This window comes from Amphiprion ocellaris, chromosome 4, assembly GCF_022539595.1.
Source record: "Amphiprion ocellaris isolate individual 3 ecotype Okinawa chromosome 4, ASM2253959v1, whole genome shotgun sequence".
Classification (NCBI taxonomy): Eukaryota; Metazoa; Chordata; class Actinopteri; family Pomacentridae; genus Amphiprion; species Amphiprion ocellaris.
The window spans coordinates 40498432-40524647 of record NC_072769.1 but is presented as its reverse complement, the minus strand read 5'-3'; the positions used below and the strand labels follow the sequence as shown (position 1 = coordinate 40524647).

Below are 26216 nucleotides of genomic sequence, written 5' to 3'. Positions count from 1 at the left end.
ACTCAGAAAGTCCAGGTATCAGAGGTTCTGTCAAATCCACAAAAGCAGACGCAGAATCTTTAAAGAGCGACACCAACTCTAAATTTCTGTCAAGCAACAGGAACCGTAACTGGCTGGTATATCACAAATTTTGAAATTCTTCTTCTTCGCACTTTTAAAAAACACGTTCACAAACTTAGGTGGGAGGTAATAAACCAGCGTTTGTTGCCTCCTTCTTTATCCCCAAGTATAAAAAGGATTTGAAGGTAATTAGTTGGAACCTGACACAAATAAGGAGAAATTCTTCTTTGTTTCATCCTGTTGTCTATTTTTAAAACACAAACTAAAGGGGTCGCACAAAGTTTGAGCATTGATCAAATCTGTTTAACATTTAATAATACCGACTACATGAATTTACAGCCGGCTAACATCTCGTCACCGTTAAAAGGCTGCAGTCCAACTGAAACTAAAACCTGGCAGAAAGAAGACTGTAATATTCATTAGAACCATCACAGTGGTACTGAGGGCCAGAATACCAGTGGCACTAAATCAAAAGCTCACCTAGAACCCCTCAAAGTGAACAAGAGCAGAAAGCCCTATCCAGGGTTTAGATGATGAGCGTATTCAGCTGTATTGTGAATTCTGAAGGTCAGTTTTTCTGTATTCTTGCTCTTTCTTTTTTTCTGAAAGCTATCATTCAGCTGTGCAAGTATCAAAGGCAAATATGACTGGAGTGACTTTCAGGGTTGTTTCTATGCCAACATTTTTCTGTGATTTCCATTATTTAGCAGCTTTCTTTTTGTGATTTTAAATACCTCACATCAAAGCCAGAAACTTTCAAACCAACGCACAGGACTTTGAGCTAGTTAAAGTTTTCTGTCAGATCTACTGCAGCCTCCTTCAGCATGAAATAAATTTCAGCTGAATACTTCCATGTGATGAGGGACAGCCTCTGAGGCATGCTTTCGTGTAATTCCCCTTTAATTCCCACGTTGCTCTGGTGTACTGTAGCTGATGCAGCTGACAGCGCCCAAATGCGTATTAGCGTGTATGTGTGCTCACCACAGTGATGGGTGAATGAATCGACCAAGCGTGTGTGAAAACACGCCGTCTGGCCTCTCTCTCGCTCTCTGCTGCAGCATGCACACATACTGTATGGCCATTCAAACGCACACCTACACACCTACACACACACACACACACACGCAGAGCTGCACTCCTTGCCATGTACCACCGCCTGAATTAGCGCCTTTGTCCATGCCAGGCGAGCACAAACCCAGGCAGCCGAGCCCGAGGAAGCCTGCGCTGTTAACGGCATGGCAATGAGTATTCTCAGGGAAATCAATTTAAACATGAGCTGAAATGAAAAGAACATCACCGCTACATCCTCACACACACACAAACACACACCTTGTTATTAAGCTCACAGGCAGAAACTCGCTTTTAGGCAATTCTTGACTTTCCTTCAGATTTAAAAAAAAAAATTGGCGTTAAGCAGAGATATAAATTTGATTTCAGCTAGTATTTTTTTCTCCTTTTTCGCATTTTTTTAAAATAACACCACCCCTCTTCTCTTTCTGATACGTACAAAAACTTAGTTCGATTGTACTCATACCGCAGGAAATAACACAGTGCATTTATCACGCGCAAACTCTTTGACAATCATCGGTAACAAGTTTCCTCTCCCTCAGGAGCCTTGGCAAAAAAAAATCACATACAAAGGAAAAAAAAATAACAGAAAAAGTAAACAAACTGATTTTTTAAAGGTCAAAAGTGGGGGAGGTTCGGGGGAAAAAGGTATTAGTCAAGCAAATTTTCTCATCTGCCACTAAACTGGCAAACAAACCTGAACACTCACCAGTTGATCAAAATGCTGCTTTCCACGTCTGAAATGAGCAGCATTCCTCTACAGACTGGTGGTCAGGGCTTCCAGAGCAGGGTTGGTGAGCTCAGGCTGAGGTCAAGATCATAAACCATGCCAATATACATATTAATATTCCTTTTCAACTCCTGACCTCATCAACGCCACACTCTCAGAGACGCTTTCATCTGTCCGTCCAGATGAAATAGAGCAAAACAAAACACAGAAAAAAGGCTAACAACGCTGCACTCCGAATGCTTTGCCACACATACATTCAATATCAAAACAACAGTGTTACCGGAGTTTGGGGAAAGAAATATCACTTCCTCCAAACAGGGTTACCCCCCCCCCCTCCCCAGGGAATGTCTGTGATTGATTATGGTAAGAAAAGGGCCGTAGTGACAGTACACACTTTAAAAAACATAGAGGCTGAAACAATCAGGTCTTTAAAGGTTGCAGAGGAGTGAAGAGGTGGGGGGGACTAACCTCTTCACTCTGCTACGTATTTCTTCCTCTCTCTCTCCACCAGAAGAAGAGCAACAAGGAACAACCCGAAATGGTTCATTTTGCTGCAGAGCGAGACAGGAAGGGACACAAACAAAAGAAGGAAAGCCGAACAAACTGACCAACAGAGGTGTAAGAGAACAAACAGATTCCCAAATGTGTGGCAGCTACTGTCATCAAGACCACAGCGGCCATCGTTGTCTACTCATCACCCCGGAGAAATCCATCCTCCTTCCATCAATCTGTCCGTTCACTCACTCAAAACAAAGTGCTGCCATCTCCTCCTGCCCCCTGGAGGGCTTCCGCTGCCGTCGCTCCGCTTCCTGCCTCATTATTGTTGGCGGCCGCTGCTGCCGCAGCTTCCAACGAGGCAGGGTCAAAACCTGGCTCCGCCCCCAGCGCGTCTGCCTCCATCTTCACGCTGTCAGCCAGGAAGGCGGAGTAGGCATCGCTGTCGGCCATCAGCAGTTTAAGCTTGGGGATCCAGCTCTTGCGGACGACGCGGCGGGCGTTGGTGCACATGTCAGCTGCGATGGCGTTCATCTCGCTCTCTTTGAAACTCGGCGCAAAGTTCTGGCAGTAGACTGGACAAAGGGAAGATAAACAAAAAGGGGAAATAAGAAGAAGAAGATGAAGAAAAACTGGAAAAGCTCAGAGCAGCTCCAAGGTCTTTTTCAGTGTTTTTTTTACTGTGTTTCTGCAAATACAAAAATGAATGAACCGATTTCATTACGCGAAACTTTAACAAGGAAAAGCAACAGAAAACTCCAGCCAAGTCACGAGTATTCTACTCACAATCAACTTTTATTTCCCGTCTTACAAGTGTTCGACGTGGCCACCACCTGCAGCAAAGGCAGCATCAATGGATAAGGGACTTCCTCCCAGACGTGTAGCAGCATATCACCATCCACTGAGCTGATCGCTGGTGTTATTCCATGTTTAAGGTCATCAAGGTTAGTGGCACTGTCGAATGTTCTCAGGAGAGGATGGATTCATGTGGAATGGCCTTCAAAAAGCACGCTGCTCCATGACAACTGAATTTGTTTTCGCAAATTCGAGAACGCAGAACACCTTTTGCTGAGGACTCGCCATTCTGAGGGCAAACAAACAACTGAACATTGCTGGAGGAAGGATGTGACAACAACACGCCTGTGGCAGCCATTCAAAACTTAGAAATCTCCTCTTTCAAATAATCTGACCTGAAGCAATGCATCATGAAATCGGTTCATTCTTTTGAATAACCCTTGTACTATTCTTATACTTAATATCTTATTATTTTAGATATGCTCTATCCATCATAAAAAGGGCAGCCATCCAATTTTGTTGTACTTGTGCAATGACAATAAAGGCATTCACATCTGCAGAAAGGAAGGATGATGGTGAGTCTTAGAAGAGGAAATTCAACGCTCGATGGCAGCTCCAGAATCTCACTGGCATACAACTCACAGCATCAAAAAGTGTGACTCACATTTGACAGCGTGCAGCACTCTGTTGTCCAGAGGTTTACGGCTGGGGTCGTTGGTTGAGGAGCGGATCCCAGTTCCACAGCTGTTAGCTAGAGTGCTCCTGAGCAGGGTAAGAGAACAAAACACCCACAGAAACACATCACATCACAGAATGAGCGTACATAAGATGTAGGGCTACATGGTTCAACAGTTTGAGCTGTACAATGTGGGAATAGATCGCATTCCAAATTGAAATTGTCAAAGCTAATGAGGTTTGATATATATATATATATATATATATATATATATATATATATATATATGTATATATAAAAAACTAATGTCCTGCATGTTCCCTGTACAAGTAGCTCTCCTTATTACTTTAATCTCCGGACTATTGAGCGCACTTGAATATAAGCTTCACCCACTAAATTTAAAAAGAAAAACTGTTTTGTACATATATTAGCCACACCTGACTATAAGCCGCAGGTGTCCACATTGTAACATGAGATATTTACACGGAAAGATTTTTTAAAACTTTTAATTAAATAAATGCTTTTTCCAAACAGTGCCTGGAACACGCCAGTAACACGGCAGTAAAACACATTGAGTCAGTTCTTCACGCTGCCTTTAACTTAAAAGCTGCATCATATGCATTTCTCTGCGTGTTTTCCATGATGAGGGTGTGTGCATGAAGTGCAAAATGATCTGAAGAATTTAGTGTCAGTGCGTTTGATTTAATTCAAACAGTCTCATTGGTCCACTGTGACCTGTTCAGTAATTTCATTCTGATGTGACGAGGCTAAACGTATTGACGGCATGAAGCTCGCCTGTAAAAATCTATATATTAGCAGCATCGTTGTATAAACCGCAGGGTTCAAAGCGTGAGAAAAAAATTGCGGCTTATACTCCGGAAAGTACGGTACAAAATATTTATTTCACTCGTCTGTCCATGTTTAAAAAGATAAACAGGGAACACAATGTAATAACACATTAGGAAGACTGACGTTCTCTCGGTGTTTCATTTGCAGCGCCATGTTTGCAGCACATGTACATCACCACCTCCTTCATATTTTTGATCAGCATGTCAGACTTCATACATCTGTTTCTGTCTGCGGCTAACAAGACAGAAAGTGATCCTCAACAGTAACTTGGCGGTTTGATGTGTTTGAATCACTGATCAAAACCTAAAAAGCAGTCCAGCCCCCTCCATCCCTGAGCTACCAGCAAACTTCAGCTTTGTTTTCTGTACTCACTCTGACAGTTCAAGGGTTTCAGTGTAGGGAAAAAAATCAAATCATAAAATATCAGTCTGTACTCTTCAACTGAAGACTGTGTCTGCGCTGTCTACATCTGCGCTGGTTGGTATTTCTATGTACTCCTGACAAGTTTTGCTGATTTTTCTATGCTAACAAAACTAGGGCTGCAACAACGAATCGATTAAAATCGACTATTAAAAGCGTTGGCAATGAATTTCATCATTGATTTGTTGTGTCGCGCGATTCGTTCGTCACTTGCCATGTCGTGGAGCTGTCTACTCCACCTGCAGAGCTTTGTCAATGCTGGCTGACGGAAATAAAGTTTAAAAACAAAAACTCCACCTGCAGAGCGAGTTGAACAGAGCGAGGTGGATGCAGAGCAGAGGCGTATTTTCAAAGGAAAAGTAAATTCAACAAATGAAACATGACCGACACGGAGCAAACAGTTTGACCGAAATCCTCAAAAGTGTGGGAGCATTTCACACTTCACAAAACAAAAAACATGCGTAACATGCAAGCTTTACAAAAGTAATATGTGATGGAACAGGAGCACCACGATGATGATGCAGCACCTGAAACAGAAACACGTTGGAGTCTCTGATGAGGATGAAGGAGCTCAACAGCAGGTAAGTCACTGCAGTATCCTACGTTTGTTCTGTTTTACAGTCAGGAAACGTAACGTTAGTCTCTCTGCTAGCTCTCCTGATGCTAGTGTTTGTTTGTTATCTGATTAATGACAGTGATAGGGCACGTGTGTGTGTGTGTGTGTGTCTGTGTGTGTGTGATACTTTTTATTTCACTTTAATCAGCTTAACCAGGGTTTGAATATGATTTATAAATGAATGTAACTTGCACACAATGGTGATAGTAATTTAAAGATTAAGCCTCAAGTTTTAATTTTCTCACAAAGTCTGAGTGAAGACACTGGTCTGTGTTGGAGTGAAGCAGGATGAACTGCATTTAGACCAAACAGGTGTTAAAGTGTGTGTACTTTGTGTTTTGCTCTTTGGACTACTTACATGCCTTAACCTAATACTGCAAATAAAACCAGATAACTACTGAGCAGTTGTAAATTGTGCTATAATACATACTCATACTATCTTTCTCATTTCATGAACAGCAAACAGTGACAGGCTTCATGATGAGAAAGACATCATGTCCACCACAGCAAGCATCTGTCCTGATTGAGAGCATCCTCAACATGATGCTCACTGACATGAGGCCTCTGTCGACGGTTGAAGACGAAGGCTTCACTACAATCATCTTTTTTACTCTGTCAGTCCAAATCTTCTCTTTCTGAATAAAGAGGCGGAAATTAAAAAGGTGTTGTTTTTTTTATCCGATTCATCGATTAATTGAAAAAATAATTGACCGAATAATCGATTATTAAAATAATCGTTAGTTGCAGCCCTAAACAAAATGCATAATTGCCATGAAGGACGTGACAGAACAAATGAAGGTCAGATCGTATACAGACCTGTCGAAGAATGCGGCCAGCAGGCGTCTGAGCAGCACTTTGTGGCGTGTGCCGGCGCTGACGTGGCAGTTCATGAGCTGGGCGCGGGAGATGAACACCGAGGTGCCGCTCACAAGCTCCAGCTTCTCGGCCGGGTCGCCCTCCTCGTACAGCTTCGGGTGGCAGCGGTTCCCGATCTGGCTGATGAGCTCGGCGGGCAGCGATGCCAGGTCCTGCCGGGACCGCCCCCCTCTGCCCCCTCGACCGCCCCCCGAGTCTGTGGCCAAGTCTGGTAGAGCCTCCACCCGCTCCCCGACCACTGAGGGGGAAAAGGATCCATCATTATCAGTCGTTTCCATTTACATCCAGGGCTGGGTATCATTTGAAATTTAGCTGACACATAAACTTATTTTGAGTAACATAGACATGTTTCCTCTTTCCTCATTTCAGAAAAGATATTAAACATCTGCCTTTTTCTCCAAAATTATATACTATGACACCCAGTAAAAGTGTTTAAATAATACACAACAAAACATTTTAATGTCTAAATACTGAACTTAGATCGGCATACCAACTTAAATTATAGATAGGGATCCACAATGTAGGATTATAACTATTACAACTGAACAATTTTGGTAAAATGTAGTGATTTTTTTTTGACAGATGTTAATTGGATAAATGATCTAACTTTTCAAAGTCATGCTTCAGTTCAGTGTTTACTGTGTAATAGATTTAAAATATTTGATCAAGCATTACCACATGAGACATTCAAAAAGCACACAAGAGAGATGGAATGAATTTCAAACCGTGGGTCAGATGCGCTTCATAACATACGTCCTTAATTACAACCTTTGTGATTTACTGATTGCATTTTTTCAAATCCTAATTTTAATCTAAAATTAACAATTTTTTGACATTTTTTGAAGAAACGGGCCACACTTTTAATGGTTCCACCTAATACTTTTCTGTAAACTAAATATTGTTCGAAGTCTAAAGACAAGATGGTTCAGAATTTTATAGACAAAGTGATCATAGACAGATTTATTGATTATTAACCCTGGTGTTGTCCTGTGGGTCAAATTGACCCCTTTTAAAGTTTGAAAATGTGGAAAAAAAATTATTTTCGCAGTGAAACTTCTGATGTCCACATTTTCAACATTTTTGGGAAATTTTTGAAAATTTTTTGGTGGAAAAAAGAAATGTTAAAAATGTTTCTTTAAGAACATTCACAAAAAATCAACCAAAATCCAGCGAATTTCAATGGATTTTGGTTGATTTTTATGTGAATGTTCTTAAAGAAAATATTAGAAGTTTTACTGATATATATGGAATCACTTTAGATAATTTTAGGATTTTTTTTGGAAGATTTTTACTCATTTTTTGAAAATATTTACAAGAATTTTCTTGCCAAATTTGGGAGATTTTTTAAAAAATAAAACGTTTGAGGGAAACTTTTAAGGAATTATTGGAATTTTCTTCCTGAAGGTTTTGCAAATTTTCAGAAATTTGGGGAATTTTTTGCTGAATTTTTGGATTTTTTTCAGACAAGGAAACAATATTTTTTTGGTGCCTGTAAATGAAGACAACAGGACGGTTAAAGAATAACTGACAACATAAATAATCATTAAATGCACTCCCGTTCAATTAATTAGAAATGTTTGACTTGTAGCAGCAGCAGTAAGTGACATATTCCATTCCAAAGTGTGTGTTTAGAGGACTGTAACGAGAAGCAGTCACACTCCACTAACATTTATCCACGTCCTGAAGTCAGACCTCGACCTTACAGACACCTTCAGTGGTGGAAAACTATATTACATTTCTGATCTGTCTTGTCCTTGTTTCTCCTGTAAACTGACGAAACTCCAGTTTGTAAACCAGCAGTACTTTGAATATTTCATTCTAAGCACCCATCTGATCGTCCTGAAACTTTTCAAACAATTCACAAACTGAAGGCAGGATCCACAACTTTCAGCAGCTTCAGTGTTTTTCAACATTTCCTTCTCCACAACATCCTCCACTCCTGAGAAGTTCAGATAAATAAACATTACACAAGTTGCACTTGTAAACACTCCTCAGGAGGAGTTGTGGAGATGTGAAAACTTTTAGCTTTACAAGGAAACACGGTAACCTTGCAATGAAGCGTCTGCTATCGGTGCCTACCTGCTGCCCCGGCGTTCAGCATGCTGTACATGGTGTACATGTTGCAGATCTGTCTGTACTGCTCTTCGGTGCTGTCGTCCGCTATGTCGTCCTCTTCCTCGTCGTCGTGGTAGCTGATGGGCGAGTCGCTGGTGTACATGCTCAGCGTGCCCGGGCTCGTGCCCTCGGGGGTCCCGCCATTGTTGTTGTTGTTGTTGTTATGGTTACTGTTGAGTCCACCTCCTCCCACTGCGGTGGTGCCGCCCACCACAGCCGTGTTGGCTGCGTGTCCGCGCCCAGAGGCATCCTGGGTAACTGTGTTGGAAGAGCAGGAGGAAGAGGAAGAGGAAGAGTAGCGTGCAGCCTTCCTCATTCCGCCTCCCCCACCCCCTCCAGATCCCCCGCCCCCATCACGGTTGCCCCCCTCCCATAGTCGCTTGGCCACGGGGGTGCAGACCACAGAGTAGGGAGAGCCCTCCTGCTGAGGAGGAAACAGAGAACACTGGTTAATTACCACCTGACTGGAACAGACAGCTCCTAACGACAAAACAAAACAATAGGTCTATATCAGGCATGTCAGACTCATTCAGGTTCCACATTCAGCCCAGTTTGATCTCCAGTGACCAGAAGAATAACAGCATAGCAACCTATAAATAACCACAACTCCACATTTTTCCTTTGTTTTAGTGCAAAAATGTTCACATTTAGGGAATTATCTTTCTACAAAACATCATGAACAACCTGAAATTTCTTAAGAAAAATAAATTACATTTCAACAACATTATGCCTCAGTTTATCATTTAAACATTACGTCTTACAGATCATAGTTTATCTACAAAAAGGCAAAAAGCATTTAGTCACAGGTATCTGGAACTAAATTATATAGTATTTTACTTTATCATCAAGACGACAAAAGTTAGTCCAAAAATAGACAAAAAACAACAAAAACGAGACAAAATATTAGAAAAACGAGACACAAAACGACAAAAAAATGAAACAAACGACATGAAGCAAAAAAAAGAGAAAAAATTTGACAAAAAAGCTACAAAGCCACAAAAAATGGAAAAACAATAAGACAAAAAATTACACAAATGACACAAAAGAGACACAAAATGGAAAAAGCGATGAACACAACAACAAAAACGTGAGACAAGTGACAGAAGTCAGACAAAAATCAGACAAAAAAACAACAAAAGCAAGACAAAATATTACAAAAATGAGACACAAAACAACAAAAGCGACACAAAACTAAAAAAAAAAAGGTACAAAGTAACAAAAAAATGGACAAACGACAAAAACGAGACAAAAAATGACAAAAAACCAAAATTGTACAAAAATGAGACACAAACAGACAAAAGGACAATGAACAATCTAGTATTTTACTTTAACATCAAAACAACTTGTCATGGTCTAGAAATGATTTTAAATTTATAGTTTTACTAATTTACAATCTGCAGTTAATGTCTTCTCTGGAATTTTTACACTTTGAGGGCCGGATTGGACCCTCTGGAGGACCGCTTTTGGCCCACGGGCCGCATGTTGGACACCCCTAGTCTATATAGTACAAATCTACATTTATTCTCTCATACAGTAAGAGAAATGAACACCTGTCAATAAATCTTGGTGTCGTTAGGGTTTCCTGTAGCTGATCATGCATACTGGACGTCTTCACTAAAATCACGTCTGCTCTTCATCACTAGAAATGATTTGAATTTTATGAAAGCTTTAAGCTTCAGGAAAAACAAGACTCAAATTCACACAGTTAACACCGTGTATCTGAGGAGGGACCTGACTGTTTAAATCAGGGGTGCAACATGTGGTCCGTGGGCCAAAAGCGGTCCTCCAGAGGGTCCAATCCGGCCCTCAAAGTGTAAAAACTCCAGAGAAGACATAAACTGCAGATTGTAAATTAGTAAAACTAGAAATTTAAAATCATTTCTAGACCATGACAAGTTGTTTAGATCATAAAGTAACATACTAGATAGCTCATTGTTCTTTTGTAATTTTGTGTCTTATTTTTGAATATTTTGTCTTGTTTTTGTTGTTTTTTGTCTGACTGTTGTCGTTTGTCTCACGTCTTTGTTGTTTTGGGTTTCTTTTTTGTATCATTTGTATTTTTTGTCTTATTTTTTGTCATTTTGTGTTTTGCTTTATTGGTTTTGTGTGTCTTTTTTTTGTTTTGTTTTTGTCATTTTTTGTCTCATTTGTATAATTTGTGTAATTTTCTGTCTTTTTTTGTCTATTTTTTTAATCCAATTTTTGTCTTTTTTGTTCTTTTATGTCGTTTGTCTAATTTTTTGTCATTTTGTTTTTCACTTTTGCTGTTTTGTCTCATTTTTGTCATTTTGTCTCATCTTTGTAATATTTTGTCTTGTTTTTGTTGTTTTTTTGTCTGACTTTTGTCATTTTGATCCTCCAGTAAATCCACTCTGGTTCAGTTCCAGATGACTAAATATTGTGTTCCTTTGTCGACACTCTGTTATCTGGAAGTTGTAATGTGGAAATGATAAACTGAGGCTGAATGTTGATGAAATTGAACTTATTTTTCATTAAGAAATTTCAGATTGTTCATATTGTTTTGTAAATAGATAATTCCTTAAATGTGAACATTTTTGCACTAAAACCAAAGAAAAATTCGGATTTGTGGTTATTTATAGGTTGTTATGCTGTTATTCTACTGGTCCGGCCCACCTGAGATCAAATTGGGCTGAATGTGGAACCCGGACTAAAATGAGTTTGACTTCCCTGGTTCAAACAGTCACCAAGAACCTAAGCCGACGATGACATGAGCTGCACCAGAATCCATCGCATTCAGTTCAACTATGGTTAATAACCAGCCCACTTAAATGCTCCAAATATTTGGCAAATAAATCAACATATTTCACTTTCTGCAATATTTTTTTTTTTTTTGCTGTTTTGGCAAAGTAACACTTAAATGTCTCATTCGTATACAGTCTAACTGAAACAAAAGAAAAAGAAGGAAAAAAGAGAAGTCTTCTATCTAATTACCTCTAAAAACAGAAAAGTTTCCACAGTTTTCATTGAGTTTTAACAAGATTTTACCCTTTTAAAGTAACTAATGTTAAATCTGCTGGCATCTTCCGTCGGTAGGGATTGTTAGCACTGTGTTGTCCTTTGAGCTATTTACAGACTAATCTGTGCATGTGATGGCATTCGCTTGTCTAGATCAGAAGTACGTGATAATGATCTCACTACTTTCACAGTGTATCCTTCCTCTTCAAAAAGTGATTAACACCTGACACCACATGGTGACTATTTCTGAGCAATAAACAGACACTTTCCTCTAAATTACATGACAAGGAATCAGCTTCTCCACTTTCTTTTCCCTGCATTTAAACTGGCCAGTTTTAAGATTTAAAGTCCTCTATTCATTGTACGAGTGAGGGGGCAAATTCTTGAGGATGCATACGAGAAACAGCACTGAAACAGCAGCTGATGAAAATAAGTGCCTTACACAGGTCATTAAAAAAGTTTGTGGAAGCCACAACCTACAAAATAATACTGAAATCTAAACTAGATGGAAAAAATCCATTACAATCTAGTTTATCTCACTACTGTTTACTTTATTTCAACAATACCCTTCAGCTTATGATTTGTCAATAATACTGATGTATACCGTTTTATATCTTTTAACCTTTCAAAAAGATTAGCTTAATTTTATGCAGGTGGAACTACAGGATGTGAGCATTCCTTTGAAGGTCAGAGCCGACTCATGATGCCCATTTTCAAATTATGTCAACACAGAATGAAGACTGGTGTATTTTCACTGAACTGAAACAGAAATTAAATACCAGATACTGTTGAATACTGAAGCATCACACAGCGTACCTGCTGCGGCTGTAGCGTTGGCTGAGGTGTGGTGGCTGTCTGTTCAGTCTTCACTTTGGACACCAGGGGCAGCGGCGTCAGACAGGAGGCGGGCCTCCCGACTGTTGCCGCAACGATTCCGACCCCACCCCCTCCCACCGTTTGAGTGACGGGGCTCTGAGGCTCGGAGGGCGGGGTCTCCTCGGTGTGGAGACCCTGGGAGTCGCAGCTTGGAGAGGAGACCTGGAGATGATGTAAAGATGAATTCATCAATATATACGGTATATTATGCCATGCTTTCGTGTTTATGCAGTTTCTAAAATGTTTTCCTCGTAGTAGTGCTTGGAATCTGCAAAAAATGTGTCCAACATGCGGCCCGTGGGCCAAAAGCAGTCCTCCAGAGGGTCCAATCCGGCCCTCAAAGTGTAAAAACTCCAGATTGTAAATTAGTAAAACTATAAATTTAAAATCATTTCGAGACCATGACAAGTTGTTTGGATCATAAAGTAAAATACAAGATTGTTCATTGTTCTTTTGTCGTTTATGTCTCGTTTTTGTCATATTTTGTCTTCTTTTGTCTGACTTGTCATTTTGTGTTTCCTTTTTGTCTCGCTTGTGTTTTTTGTCTTATTTTTCTCATTTTGTGTTTTGCTTTATTCGTTGTTTTGTGTTTTTTTGTCTTACTTGTGTTGTTTGTCCATTTTTTTGTCACTTTGTAACTAGTTTTGGCTGTGTTTTCCATCATCGTTGAAATCAACAGCCTACAACTGCTGCCATGTGTTACTGCTACTTCCTTCACGCAAGTCCTTGGATTCTTTATATTTTAGAGGTTCATTATTAGCTGTCGTGTAATGTGTCACAGTGGTAACAATGTTAGCCTACCCATAATATTCCCTCTGAGCCCCAGAAATCAAACCATGGTCTGATGCCCCCCAAAATATATCTTTACATAAATAAACAGATAATATGAATGTGCAACGACTAGTCAATAAACAACCAAATGGGGATTCTCCTCCCCTTTCACTATTTAATTGTTACATTCTTCAAATTCCCGTTCACTTGGGCAGTGGTTCTCAATTTTTTTCTGTCAGGCCCCCCTTCGGAGGACAAAATACTTCCAGCCCAGGTTCCACATAAAGCCCCATGTGACCTCAAGTGGGCCGCACCAGAAAAATCACAGCATAATGACCTATAAATCACCACAACTTCAACTTTTCCCCTTTAAGTTGAAAAAAGTAGATTCTGAAAATGTTCACATTTAATGAATTTTCTTTTTACAAAACATCATGAACAACCTGAAATGTCTTCAGAAAAAAAAGTTAAATTTCTGCAATATTATGCCTCAGTTGATCGTTTACACATTGCAACTTCCAGATCACAGTGTTTCTACAAAGGAACACAACATTCAGTCTCAGCTCTCTGCACCTGAACAGTCTAGTATTTTACTTTATGATCAAAACAACTTGTCAAGGTCTAGAAATTATTTAAAATTTACAGTTTTACAAATTTACAATTTACAGTTAATGTCTTCTCTGTAATTTTTACCCTTTGTAAAGTCGTCCCGTGGGCCAGAATGGACCACCTGGCGGGCCGGTTTGTTTCACGGCCCTGGTAAAAATAATCGGAGTAGGTGAGCCGAGGTGGTGGCACCATCAAGTACGCTGTTGTTCCAATTGCACATTAACAATGCATTCTCGGGAGTCCGTACTTCTGTGCTTTGCTTACTTGCCAAGTAGCCAAAGTACAGACTTGCACAATGTCCAGCACAGTTTGTGCACCACGAAAAACAGGCTGACAATAAAAATAATAGTTCAGCTAATTAGTTCCGCGTAGACGGACCTTTCCCTCCCAGTTGCTCACGGTCCCCTTGTCATGCCTCTGCGTCCCACTATTTGAGAAACAACAATATTCTATAAGCAGCAACCTACATGCTAACAATGGGAAGTTTTGACAAAGGTTTGGATTGTGCAGGACAAAGTTGGCCTTCTTCTTCCCTATCACTGTTTAGCAGCAGCACCGTCACTGCATCCTGGGCGAAGCTACACCCCAACCTGACTGGGACTGGTGGAAAAAAATACAAACAAGCCAGAAGCATTTTACCCCTACAGCAGAATGACGGTTCTCCACCTCTGGCCATGTGAGACAGACCTGCTTTTAACACTGCAGGGATGTGAAAAGAGGACTTTTTCTTTTGTGAAAAGCTTCCATGCTGGACACTGTTGGTAGAAAACTAAATTTCCCAATGTTCCTTAGTAGCTGGCCAAACCGGTGCGTCGAGTAAACACATCATGTCGGAAAATAACCAACATTTTAAGAGTAGCCAAACGACATAACACATCCTTAAGTGGACAGTGCTGTTGTTCATTTTTTCATATAAGTTTTTTTTTTTTTTTTTAATACATATTTCTCGTAACACATAGCTGGTATCATACTGACTCTGTGTCTGGAGGTGTTACATGGAACTTTCAGGGAAATCACTTTTCCTCATTAATATGCAGATTTATGCAGCCATGCACTCCAAATCTAATCAGATCATCTGCTGCTATAGTACTGTAGTGTCAGTGCGACGTCTCAATTATTCCTGATTCACAAACACAGTCATCCCCATCGCAACACAATGCCACGCATGTCACACACAGGTGACACGGTGGGAGCACAAAGACACACCTATTTTTATGTTTGGTTCATTTTGACTTTATTAAAATAACGTTCATATTAACAGAAATATTCCTGTGTACAAATGACCTTTGAATAAAAGTTCCACATCTCTATTCAGTTGTAAGGACTTCTTAGATGAGTGTTTGTGAATGTTTCATTATGAGCTTACCTTGAGGAAAAACTCTGTGCCTTTCTCCATGATCTGTTGGATCTGGAGGAAGCCAGCGGTGTACATGAGCAGAAACTGGTCTCCAACATTCATGCTGAGGCGTCCTGTGTAGCAGAAGGCCAGGATCTGCTGGAAGCTCTGTGGCTGAACAGCCGGGGGCAGCTCAACCACTGAGCTCTTCCCCCCGGCGTTGAACAGATCCCGGAAGTAGGAGCTGCTGGCTGCCAGCACTGCACGGTGGGCCTGAGGGGCAAACAGCAGGGAAAGGTAAGTCAGAAGGTTTAAAAATATATCGATTCTAATGCCTGACAGCTAAAGTAAATAACATAAGGCTGCTTTTTACTGCCGGAATTAGAGACAGGTGGGAGGTGGTGAGTACGTATATAAGAGCTGCCCCTGCATATGTACACGTAATCAACCCTCTTAGCCTTTCTGTTTCCATTGGGGTGTAGGATCCGTCAGCTTGGACTTTTAACTCACACTAAGTGTGCCAAAACAACAATAATTAGAAGTAACTGGTGGTAACTTTGGAGGTAATTCTAGTTCTCAATTCTCAGTTTGTTGTGTTACCTATGTGTATAAATTTTACATCGTTCACAGTGATGTTTGACTTATGGGGGATTTCTGGAGGGCAGAAAAAATGGTGCTTGCTGTCCTCTCCAAATTTAAGCAATCAGTATTTGTCTTCTTCAGGTTTAACCATTCAGCACCAAGACCCACACAGCAGTTTCTCAGGGCATCTCTGCAGCAGAGCAATGCGGACCCCCACACCACAATAAACTTGTCAGGCGCAGCTCAACAACAAAGGAATCCAAGGCGTTGACCCGGCCCCCAAAGTCCCCAGACCTCAATGCAACTGAGCATTTGCTGGATGCTCCGGCCAGACTCACACTGGAACCCAAAGAATCTGCTGCTAAAATGTCAGACCCCCGGGGGTTTGGGGGTGGAGTCTATCCCAGCTGACTCAGGGTGAAGACAGGGGAAACCCTGGACACACACACACAGAGAGACACAACCAAGCAGTCACCAGTTAACCTCAGCATGTTTATGGACTGTGGGACGAAGTCAGAGCACCCAGTGAGAACCCACGATGCACAGGGAGAACACGGAGACTCCACACAGAAAGATCCCTGGCTGGGACGCAAACCAGGGATCTTCTTGGCCACAGTGCTAACCACCAAGCCACCGTGCAGCCCAAAAAGACAAAACAAAGCTTTTAAATGTTGATTTCATTTACTGTAGGAAAATGCTGTCAAGACCCACCTTACCTTATGTGAAATAGTGATTGCTACCAATCAAATTCATTTGGCATTTGGGTTCAGTTTCAGCAGCCACACACTCTTACGATTACTGCCAGACTTGTTGAATCTACAGATCACTACATAGAACCTGTCTGGTATTGTGATGTAGCTAAAGGGTCTCAAAAAGCAGCACATGATGGTGCTAAAGATCTAAAGAGATTCAAGAACAGATGCAGAACAAAGTCATTGATTTTCATCAGTCTGGAGGGTTACAAAGCCTTTGCTGAGACTTGGACTCCAGAGAACCACAGTAAGAGACATTATCCTCAAACGGGGAAACATGGAACAGTGGAGAACCTTCCCAGGAGTGGACCAATGGTCAACATTTCACCAAGAGCGCGATGATATCTAATCCAGGAGGTCACAAAAGAACCCAGACGAATATCTAAAGAACTACAGGAAGAAAAAACAAAATCTGACCTTGAAGGCGTGTCCCTTGACGACCACGGAGACATCACAGTAGAGGCCCTGCAGCCGCTGTTCATTCAGACACTCCAAGACGTTGTTGCCGAAGTTAGGGATCGCCATCTGCAGCGTCTGAGCCATAACGCTCTGCCCAGCACCACAGGGTCTGCAGGAAATAGTGAGGTGGAAGTTAGACTAGGAACAACAGGGTCACTGAAAGGTTATGAAGAGCAGAGTGGACGACATGTAGTACAGGAAACTATAGAGGGAGAAATCACATGGAAGGTAAGGTGGGTAGATAAACAGATGAAGGTGAGCAGAGTCAGGAATGGGCAAATGAGGAAACATCAGAGAAGTGATGAGAGGAAGAAGACAAGACACGGCAGCGGGAGAAGAGAAAACTGTAAATAAATGAGTTATGAGACAAGGATAACAGAGCAAAGACAGACTGGAAGATGTGCAAACGGCAGACGAGACAGAACTGAGGAGGGAGAAAAGAGAATTAAAATAAAGAAACAGGGTGAGTAAAGTGTATGATGATTAATGAATTAAGTATTTGGTAAACAACTTTAATTCAAAACCCTAACTTCCAAATGAAAGAGAATTTTGGGCCACCAGCGACAGTTATATAAGCCTTTATCTTTTTTTTAACCTCGTTTCATTACATCTAATTCACAGTTAATAAACTGGTGGTTTTTGGCCTACTTTGTTATTTTCTTGTCGCTTTTTCTCAGTCAAAACAGAGTCGCTTACATAACTCATCTATTTCACTTGTCTTCGTCACCATCCAACAAAGAAGGCTGTGATCAAAAGTGGAGGAACTGTCAAAACTTGCAACAAAAAAAAATTAAATAAAAGAGGAATCAATCTCTAAAATCATTTTTTCCTCAAGGCTGAAGGCATCTCTTTGAATGGACCCTTTATTTTTGTTTTTGAATGCAAAATACATACACAGCCTTACTCTAACACCTAGTAGGATGGAGCAGAGGTAAACAGATGAGAACACAAAGGTGAGTCACGACTCTGCTGAACAAATATCTTCTATGAAGGACTGCAGCCTGATGGATGGTGGTGAAGCTTAGCTGACATTGACAAGTATTTGGAGCGAGTGTAGTGAGTAGATGATGAGGAGCTAAAGTCCTGGCTACAACCCCAAAAAAAACACGATTAGGAAACAATATGATACCGAGTAGCTTTGTTCATACACTGGAAGGAAGACTCACAGACAAAAACCTTGAAACCTAAACATCAAGCTTCTTCATCACCTCCAGTTTTCCTCATAAATTCTGGGAAGATGAGCAGAGGTCACAGAGAAGGCATGCCAGCAGATATATTTCACAGTTTTTACAGCTCAGATTGAAAATTTAAAGACAGTCTTGAGTTTTCTTGAACTGAAGAATCTTTGTCATCTGCTTGGTTAAAAGAAGAAAGGCATACGTCGTGATACTACAAAAGGTTAATTTGACAAATCTTCAAGTATGGAGAAGATTTAAAAGAGTGTCCTTTGTTGTTATTTAAAGTGTAAGTCTATGCACTGCTGCACCATTTCAGCTCAATTAACATATCAATGATTTTATTATTATTATTATTATTATTATTATTATTATTATTATTATTATTATTATTATTATTATTATTATTATTATTATTATTATAGGTTGACTGATATATCGACCGGCCGATATTTTGGGCCGATATATGGACTTTTTTCAATATCGGCCATCGGCCGATATTTACAAATAAAAAGCCAATTTGTGATCAGGCACCCGTACGGGCAGCTGCCGCGAGCGCTTTTCCCTTAGAAGGACCCCCGGCACTCAGAGAGCGGAGCATGAGCGGAGCGAGTGAGCCAGGCAACAACAAGCCTCACTCCACACCTGCTTATTTGGTAAAGAAAAACAGGTAAGAGATTTCTTTCTTGGTAAGAGAGAAAATCCAGTGTATTTAATTTGTAATATATACATGTATATACTTTTAGTGTTTAAATTGCCTTTTGTAATCGATGTGCTTTAAAAAAAAAAAGGATATCGGCCTTAAAAATCGGCTTCTACAATCGGCTTTAGATATCGGCCATCGGCTGAAAATTTTTTTAAAAATCTGTATCGGCATCGGCCTTTGAAAATCCCATATCGGTCGACCTCTAATTATTATTATTATTATTATTATTATTATTATTAGTAATAATAATAATAAGAATAATAATAATACATATTATTTGTGAGCGCCTTTCTTGACACCCAAGGACACTTTACAAAAAAAGTAAATTTTATAAGTGGTTGCTTACTTTATGGGACAACATCCAGTGCAAGCTGTCAGAACTACCTGTACACTAAAGTACGTCCTGCGCTAAAATTTGTAATTTTAAAAATATAGCATCTTACAATAACTGTATTATTTTGATGCTGAAATATGGGTTTTTGTGCTGAAGCATAATTCAAAACCAACAGGTTAGACTGAAAATACACACTTCAAACTACAGCCACAGAAGTGAAAATTCCCTTTATTAGGGAATTTTCATTATTTTTCATCCTTTATTTTTGATGACACGTTTGATTTTCTTAGAATAGCATAGGTAATACCTGTCTTTCACAAATCTGTGGAGAGATATTCTGCCATTTTTCAGAGATGAGTTTTCTTGTCCCCTCTTAGCTGGAAGCTACTGTGTACTACTCAGTCCAAACAGGGATTAATCAAAGTCAAGTTTTCAAATTCGAAGTAGGGCTGAACAATTATTGGATTTCAAACTGAAATCATAATTGGAAACAATGCAATTAACCAATTGCGATGGCCTCGATTTAAGATATATACAGTGTGTCTGACCCAGGGTTTTAACTAACCTCACTAAATGGTTATACAAATTCATTCTGTGCTGACTGTATGGCAGTCATGCTTCTGATGGAATCTCATGTGGTAATGCTAACTGAATTACACAACGAACACTGAACTGAAGCTTAACTTTAAAAAAGTATAGTAAGTAATAACAAGTAAATGTTTATCCTAAAATGCTCAGTTCCACTTTAAGGACAGTGGTGTAATAAAGGCAGCTTTAAACTTATGCTACCATTCCATCAAAGCATGATGGGCTGTTTGTAGAGCTACCATTTCACAATAACAGAGGGTGAGAGGCAGAGATGCAGATTTCTACACAACCAGAAGAAGCACAGCAACGTGCCGTGGAGTGCAGCAATATCTTGAACTTTGTTGATCTGGTGGCGACAGCTTTAATGTAATCTAAACAACTAGGTAACACACACGACAACGTCTGTCATTGCAAAACCTGTCATTATAACCACACATTCAGTACACAGCACTAAAACCCCCTAACTTTAATCACTGAAAGTCCTTCTGGGAAAGTTTTGCAAAACTCAGGTTAACAAAACAAGTACGGTAAATTACAACTTTTCGCAAAATACACTAACTTCTGTAATGATCTTCATCAAATTATGAAACAGTAAAAGGGCATCTGAGGGTGTATTTTTCCCTTAAACCCCAACTCCTTCAGTGGAGCTGCTCCCTGGCAAACAATAAAAGATAGTGGTTGTACTGGGAAGCTTCCAGGTGTGATTGTGAGAGGGGGTGCTGTGGTGTGCATGCTCAGCAAACCTGCCCTAGCAGAAAAACAAAGGCTGGAAAAGTGGACTAAAGTAGGCCTGAGCTCCTGCCATACGCCTACGTAAGGGCAGTACTGAGAATAGAGGGCCATCAGCTCGTCATCATAATTAATTTTTAAGTTTATAGTAACTAATTAATTTTGATAGATGCAGGCATAGTAAGAAAGGCGGTGGGGTGAGAGAAGTAATAAATCATGTCCATTTACAACTCCAGCGCTACACATTTCATCTGCAGGACTCCCTGGAATAAGAGATCTGGTGTCTCGGTGGGATCTTTCTGGATACATAAGGGATAAATTAGCAGTTTTTCATTTTATTCTGGATTAGAGCTTACACATTTAACATCAATATATTGGTCTTGATCATCATATTAGTATCTACAGATGCTTTAAAGAGCAGCCAGCACATTAGTTTCAAAAAGATACGTAACGATTGCTGGAATGTTAATATTATTGAGTATTAGCTGTGTAAACTGCAATTACAATATTATTATGCTTAATTAATGGGCCACTCCTGCAGCATTTAAGATCACAAAAGGATTTTTGGATTGGAAGCACTCTATACAATTTGATCTGAATAACATGTCAAGAAAAGATTATGTAATATACTTTATACTGTGCAAATGATGGTTCAGTTTTCCCCAACTTATTCTATTAAAATGAAAAATAATGCATTGGCAATAAGAAAGTCAGTATTTGCTTGCTATTGTACCCTGACACGTTATTATGCCTTGGCAGTTTGTGCTGATGTAAAAGAAATCAATATGTATTGCATTAATGCAATTATAATTCACGTGAAGTGGCTCGGAGTGACATTTTTGGGTCTTATCCAGGATTTGTTTACATACATTACTGCTACTTTAGTAAGTGCATAATGACCTTATAGGTAACATGGACTATCAAAACAAGTTAAAATGCCTCAGGGTACTGACAAAGCAGAAAGATTTAGAAATAAAAAATATTATGTCGTTGACCTCTGCACTGGCTGTGAAAAAATATACTATAAATGCACAATGTATACTGTCTGCTCCCTAACATCTGGCCTTGAGCGAGCAATTGAACTGACAAGCATCCCAGTGGAGTTTCCTAGCGACCAATAGTAGATGCCTGTGGTTGTTTCCAGGTGTAAATATGTGCAATCATATGAATAATAAGCAGGCAGCCGCTAAGACAAAAAAGGTATGTGTGCGAAGAAAATCTCCTGACAGCAATGGAAGGCGAAAATGAATGCATAGATGGCACCGAGTCGCAGAAATGACAGCCACGTTGACGTTCACAAAAACACAAAAGGCATTTGTGGCAAAAAGTTCAAACTACTGGTGTATGTTGGTAACCTAAAAACAGGTGGAGCGCCTGTCTGATTAGATTTAAAAGAACTGTGGAGCATTGACATGTCACCCAAGGACATCCTGGCAGCCACCTCTTCCCCCTCACAGGTCAGAGGTCACAACAACTTCCAAGAAGCAGAAAGGGGAGTTAATTCACACCACTTGACCCTTTGCCCCGAAGCCCCCATGTGCCTCATTATGGTCTGACTCCATGATAAACCGTGTGTGCTCTGCAGATATCAACCAGTCAGATGTCATGCTTTTTAATGCCATTTTAATGCTATACTGTAAACGTTTTAATGCCACGACCGTGAACTCAACAAATTACGCGGGTTTGTTTTTTTGTAAAAGAGGATTTTTATATGAAAACTGTCCCTACATTTCACTATTTCTGAATCCAGAAACCACCCCTGACCACCAACAGGCTGCAGTCATTCTCTGAAATCCATGTTTTCAAGCCATTTTTGCTGTAATTTGCGTTTCCCCATTTCCCAGCTCTCCTCCACCTGGTCCAGCCTGCCGGACCCTTTAATCCTCCTGTTGTCCTCATATATGGGCACCAAAAAATACTGTTTTCTTGTCTGAAAAAAATCCAAAAATTCTGAAAAAAAGTTCCCCAAATTTTTGAAAATTTGCAAAACTTTCAGGAAGAAAATTCCAGTTATTCCTTAAAAGATTCCCTTAAAAGTTTGATTTTAAAAAAAAAATATTCCCCAAATTTGGCAAGAAAATTCTTGTAAATATTTTCAAAAAAATTGTAAAAATCTTCCAAAGAAATCCTAAAAAATATCTAAAGTGATTCCATATATATCAGTAAAACTTCTATTTTCTTTAAGAACATTCACAAAAAAAACCACAAAAGTATTATGTGAATGTTCTTAAGAAACATTTTTTTAGCATTTCTTCTTTTCCACCAAAAAATGTTCAAAAATTTCCCAAAAATGTTGAAAATGTGGACATCAGAAGTTTCACTGTGAAAAAATATTTTTTTTCCACATTTTCAAACTTTAAAATGGGTCAAACTGACCCACAGGACGACATGAGGGTTAACAACATGCAGTTTTTGGCAACTGTACCCGACCAGCTGGAGCAATTATTGCAATGCTTCAGCATGTTTACGCAGATGCACACATCTGACGAATCGCAGTCTATAATTACATACCATTATATTATTATTCTCAAACATTTTCTTGAAAACTGCACAAAGAATTTTCAATGCCACTGAGAATCAAATTTAATGCTTTTTAATGCCATTTAAGGCCTTAATTTTCGCAAAATCAACTTAATGACTATTAATGCTTTTTAATGCCCTGCAGAAACCCTGTGCAACTTTTTAAAAAATTCATCTCCAGTGCCACAAACTCTGGTTTACTTTGTGGAGATTTAACCACATGCTAACACCCAAATACCAAAGGACTAAAGTGATCATTGCAGTCAGTCTGCCGGCACAGAATCGATCCGAGCAACTCTGAAGACACAGGCTGTGATATCACCATCAATCACTCCCTCATATCACCATCGATCACTCCTAATCACAGTTTCCTGCTTCAGGAGGTTAAAGGTGGCCTGTTAGCACGTAGCAGGCTAAAGCTAAGGCTAACCCTGGCATTAGTAAAACACTTATAAACACAACTCGTAAACATGCCTTTAAATCACGACAAATAAACCGTAACCTTGCGTGGCCTTTGGTTTGAGGACATTTAATGCTGAAAATGTAGTATTTAGCGACACTCGTGGGTAGACAGGCACCACATTGTGGCTATAGTGTAGCCTCCCCAGAGCACGACCAGACCTGAAACTTCAAAAAATCATTTAAACACATCATTTACACATTAATTAATCTCACATGGAAGTCTAGCGGAGTCGATGTGTCGCCGGCAGACGCCTCGGGACAGAAACAGTCCTCCAGCGGTGCAGCAGGGCAGGCAGAGCGGGCAGAGAGCTCTCAGTGCCCCGCCGTGTGCCAGCCTCGATGCCCGGTAGGATTTGGGAGTCCTCGGCTGGCCCGGGCCGGTGTGTGCGGGGAGGGAGGGAGGGAGGGGGCGGCGGAAAAGGGACAAAAAGAGAGCTCTTCTCCTTTATTCTGTGTGTCAATCCCGCTTTCAGCTGCTCACAGCACACGCACACACGCACGGTTACCGTCCGAGGAACCGGAGGCACGAAATCTGCCACAAAAAATCGCGGGGCTGAAATATTCAGCAGTTCCGCGCTGTCCCCGTCTCCCCTCTCTCCGTGCCAGCGCGGTGCTATGTCCGTCCACACCGAATCCCCTCCTCCTCCTCCGGGCGAACGGCAGCCACCGATACGGGACAGGCACGCGTTGTTCCCCCCAAAAAATGTCGCTTATGGTATATCACGGCGAGGCGAATAAATCATTTATTACATCTCCCAACAAAACGGAAAGCACACAAAGCTATCTTCACTCCGGTTTTAACGTTTTTGTTTGTTTTTACCGGAGAGGACAGGCAGAGGGGTCTACAGCGGAGGGCGATCCTGGCACTCCATCTTTAGCCGACATCAACAGGTCATCCCGGGACACAAATGCGCTGCAACTGTGGGCGAGACAGACGGACGGATCCGGCATGGCGAGAGGAGAGGAGGGGAAAGGAAAGTAGGGGGCTGGCTGTAAAACCTTAACCCGTTTACCGACAGGACGCCGTGATGTCGGTCGAACCAACTACTACTAAAATGCAGCGAGTGGGAAAAAAGAGGGGGAGAAGCTGTGGCTCCCCTCCCCGAAACACCGAGTATTTTTTTTTTTTTTTTTTTTGAGAAAGTTCAGGAATGCGGGAGAAACAGGAGCAGCATCCAGTCAGGGGGACAGAAGAGGGGGACAGTCCGCGGGGACGGGTGAGTGGAGCCGGTGTGAAGTGGTTAAAGTTGGCGCCCATCCCCCCATAGTAGCCAGAACAACTTTACCGTCTCAAAAACAACAGCCGAACCCCCTCTATAAAAATCTAACTAATTCAAGGAGGCTCCACACACACACACACACACACACACACACACACACACACACACACACACACACACACACACACACACACACACACACACACACACACGCCCGGACAACCGACCGGCCCGTCTCACCGGCCGAGTCCGAACTGTGGTGCACGGTGGCCGGCTGCGCTTCACTCACCCCTCGGCTGTGTTCCGCTGCAAAGTGTTTCAATGGAGGTGCAGAAGAAGAAGAAGCGGTCTGATGTCTCCCTCCGCCACGCTACAGACAGTCATTCACTGTGAACCAGCACGCACACAATCCATGCATACACATGCATACTGACACGTGCACACGCGCGGGCAGGCGGGCGTGCACGCACTCAAACACACATGCAGCCGAGGGTAGAGGAGCGCAGAGCTATCGAGGAGGGTGACGCGGAGGAGCCATGGAGGGGGCTTTTCTTTCTTTTTTGTGTGCTTTTTTAAATTCTCCCAGGGGGTGCAGACAGATCGCAGAGCTACCGATCGGCCAGACAGACAGACAGGTAGACAGACAGACAGGTAGACAGACAGGTCAAGAGGCTGCCAGCACTGTCTTTACTTTTGGCAGCAGTGGAGCAAATGAGCACCTTATCTACTGTCATTTCAGCCACATCTGTGAATGATTAGACTGATGCATGTCCAATAACTTTATTAAAATGCAACTTTCAAATTAATCTGTCACCAAAGTAAAGAGTTTTTTTTCATCTTCAGCAAGAAAGTTTAACACTGAGATATTCACAATGCATCCTTTTATTTAAAATGCATCTTTATAATAAATTCCAAAATGCTTTAAATTTAAATTTCTGAATCTATCATAAAATAAGCAAGGAATTCTAATTTTTTGGCGGGAATATGTCTAATGTAACGCGTAATGTCACAAAACGCCACGAGTAATGAGATTACTTTTGTAGGCGTAACAGATTACAGGTCGGAGCCCACGCGCCGCTGCAGGCAGGTAGACAGGCAGCGTCCCCAGCCGACCCGACCGTCTGAGCCCCACCCACCAGTCCACCCACTCAACCCGCTCACTCACCGGGCTGCTGTTTGGGTTTTTTTTTTTTTTTTTTTTTTAGGCGCTGGAACCGCTTCCCTCCTGGCCGACACCGCACGGACCGTGAAGCCGGCGCCTTGTCGGTTCGATCCCGCCGTCTAAATGTGCGCGATGGTGCGTCTAGACTCCGGGCAGGTGAGCCCTCCGGGGCCTCCAGGCGCTGCGCACAGTGAATACTAAACAGGATGAGACTGCATTCAGGCACGGCACTGCGCTCCCCGCTCCCTCTCCCTGTCAT

At 41.2% G+C, this 26216-nt stretch overlaps 1 protein-coding gene across 5 annotated transcripts; it reads right to left on the bottom strand.

Moving 5' to 3' along the window:
- Positions 1-1085: 1085 nt before the first annotated feature.
- nacc1b (nucleus accumbens associated 1, BEN and BTB (POZ) domain containing b) lies at positions 1086-26216 on the bottom strand. 5 transcript variants are annotated; one of them, XM_023270972.3, is made up of 8 exons: positions 25961-26216; positions 17020-17170; positions 15299-15541; positions 12493-12714; positions 8665-9124; positions 6526-6823; positions 3813-3910; positions 1086-2928 (listed from the first exon to the last, which is right to left on the bottom strand). In XM_023270972.3, exons 2-8 carry the CDS (start codon positions 17143-17145, stop codon positions 2603-2605), a joined length of 1773 nt encoding a protein of 590 aa, XP_023126740.1. In that variant the 5' UTR covers positions 17146-17170; positions 25961-26216; the 3' UTR covers positions 1086-2602. The 5 variants fall into 5 exon arrangements, with proteins under 5 accessions (XP_023126740.1, XP_023126739.1, XP_035804418.1 ...); XM_023270971.3 differs by lacking the exon at positions 25961-26216 and adding an exon at positions 25085-25913; XM_035948525.2 differs by lacking the exon at positions 25961-26216 and adding an exon at positions 24396-24971 and having other exon boundaries at positions 8665-9121.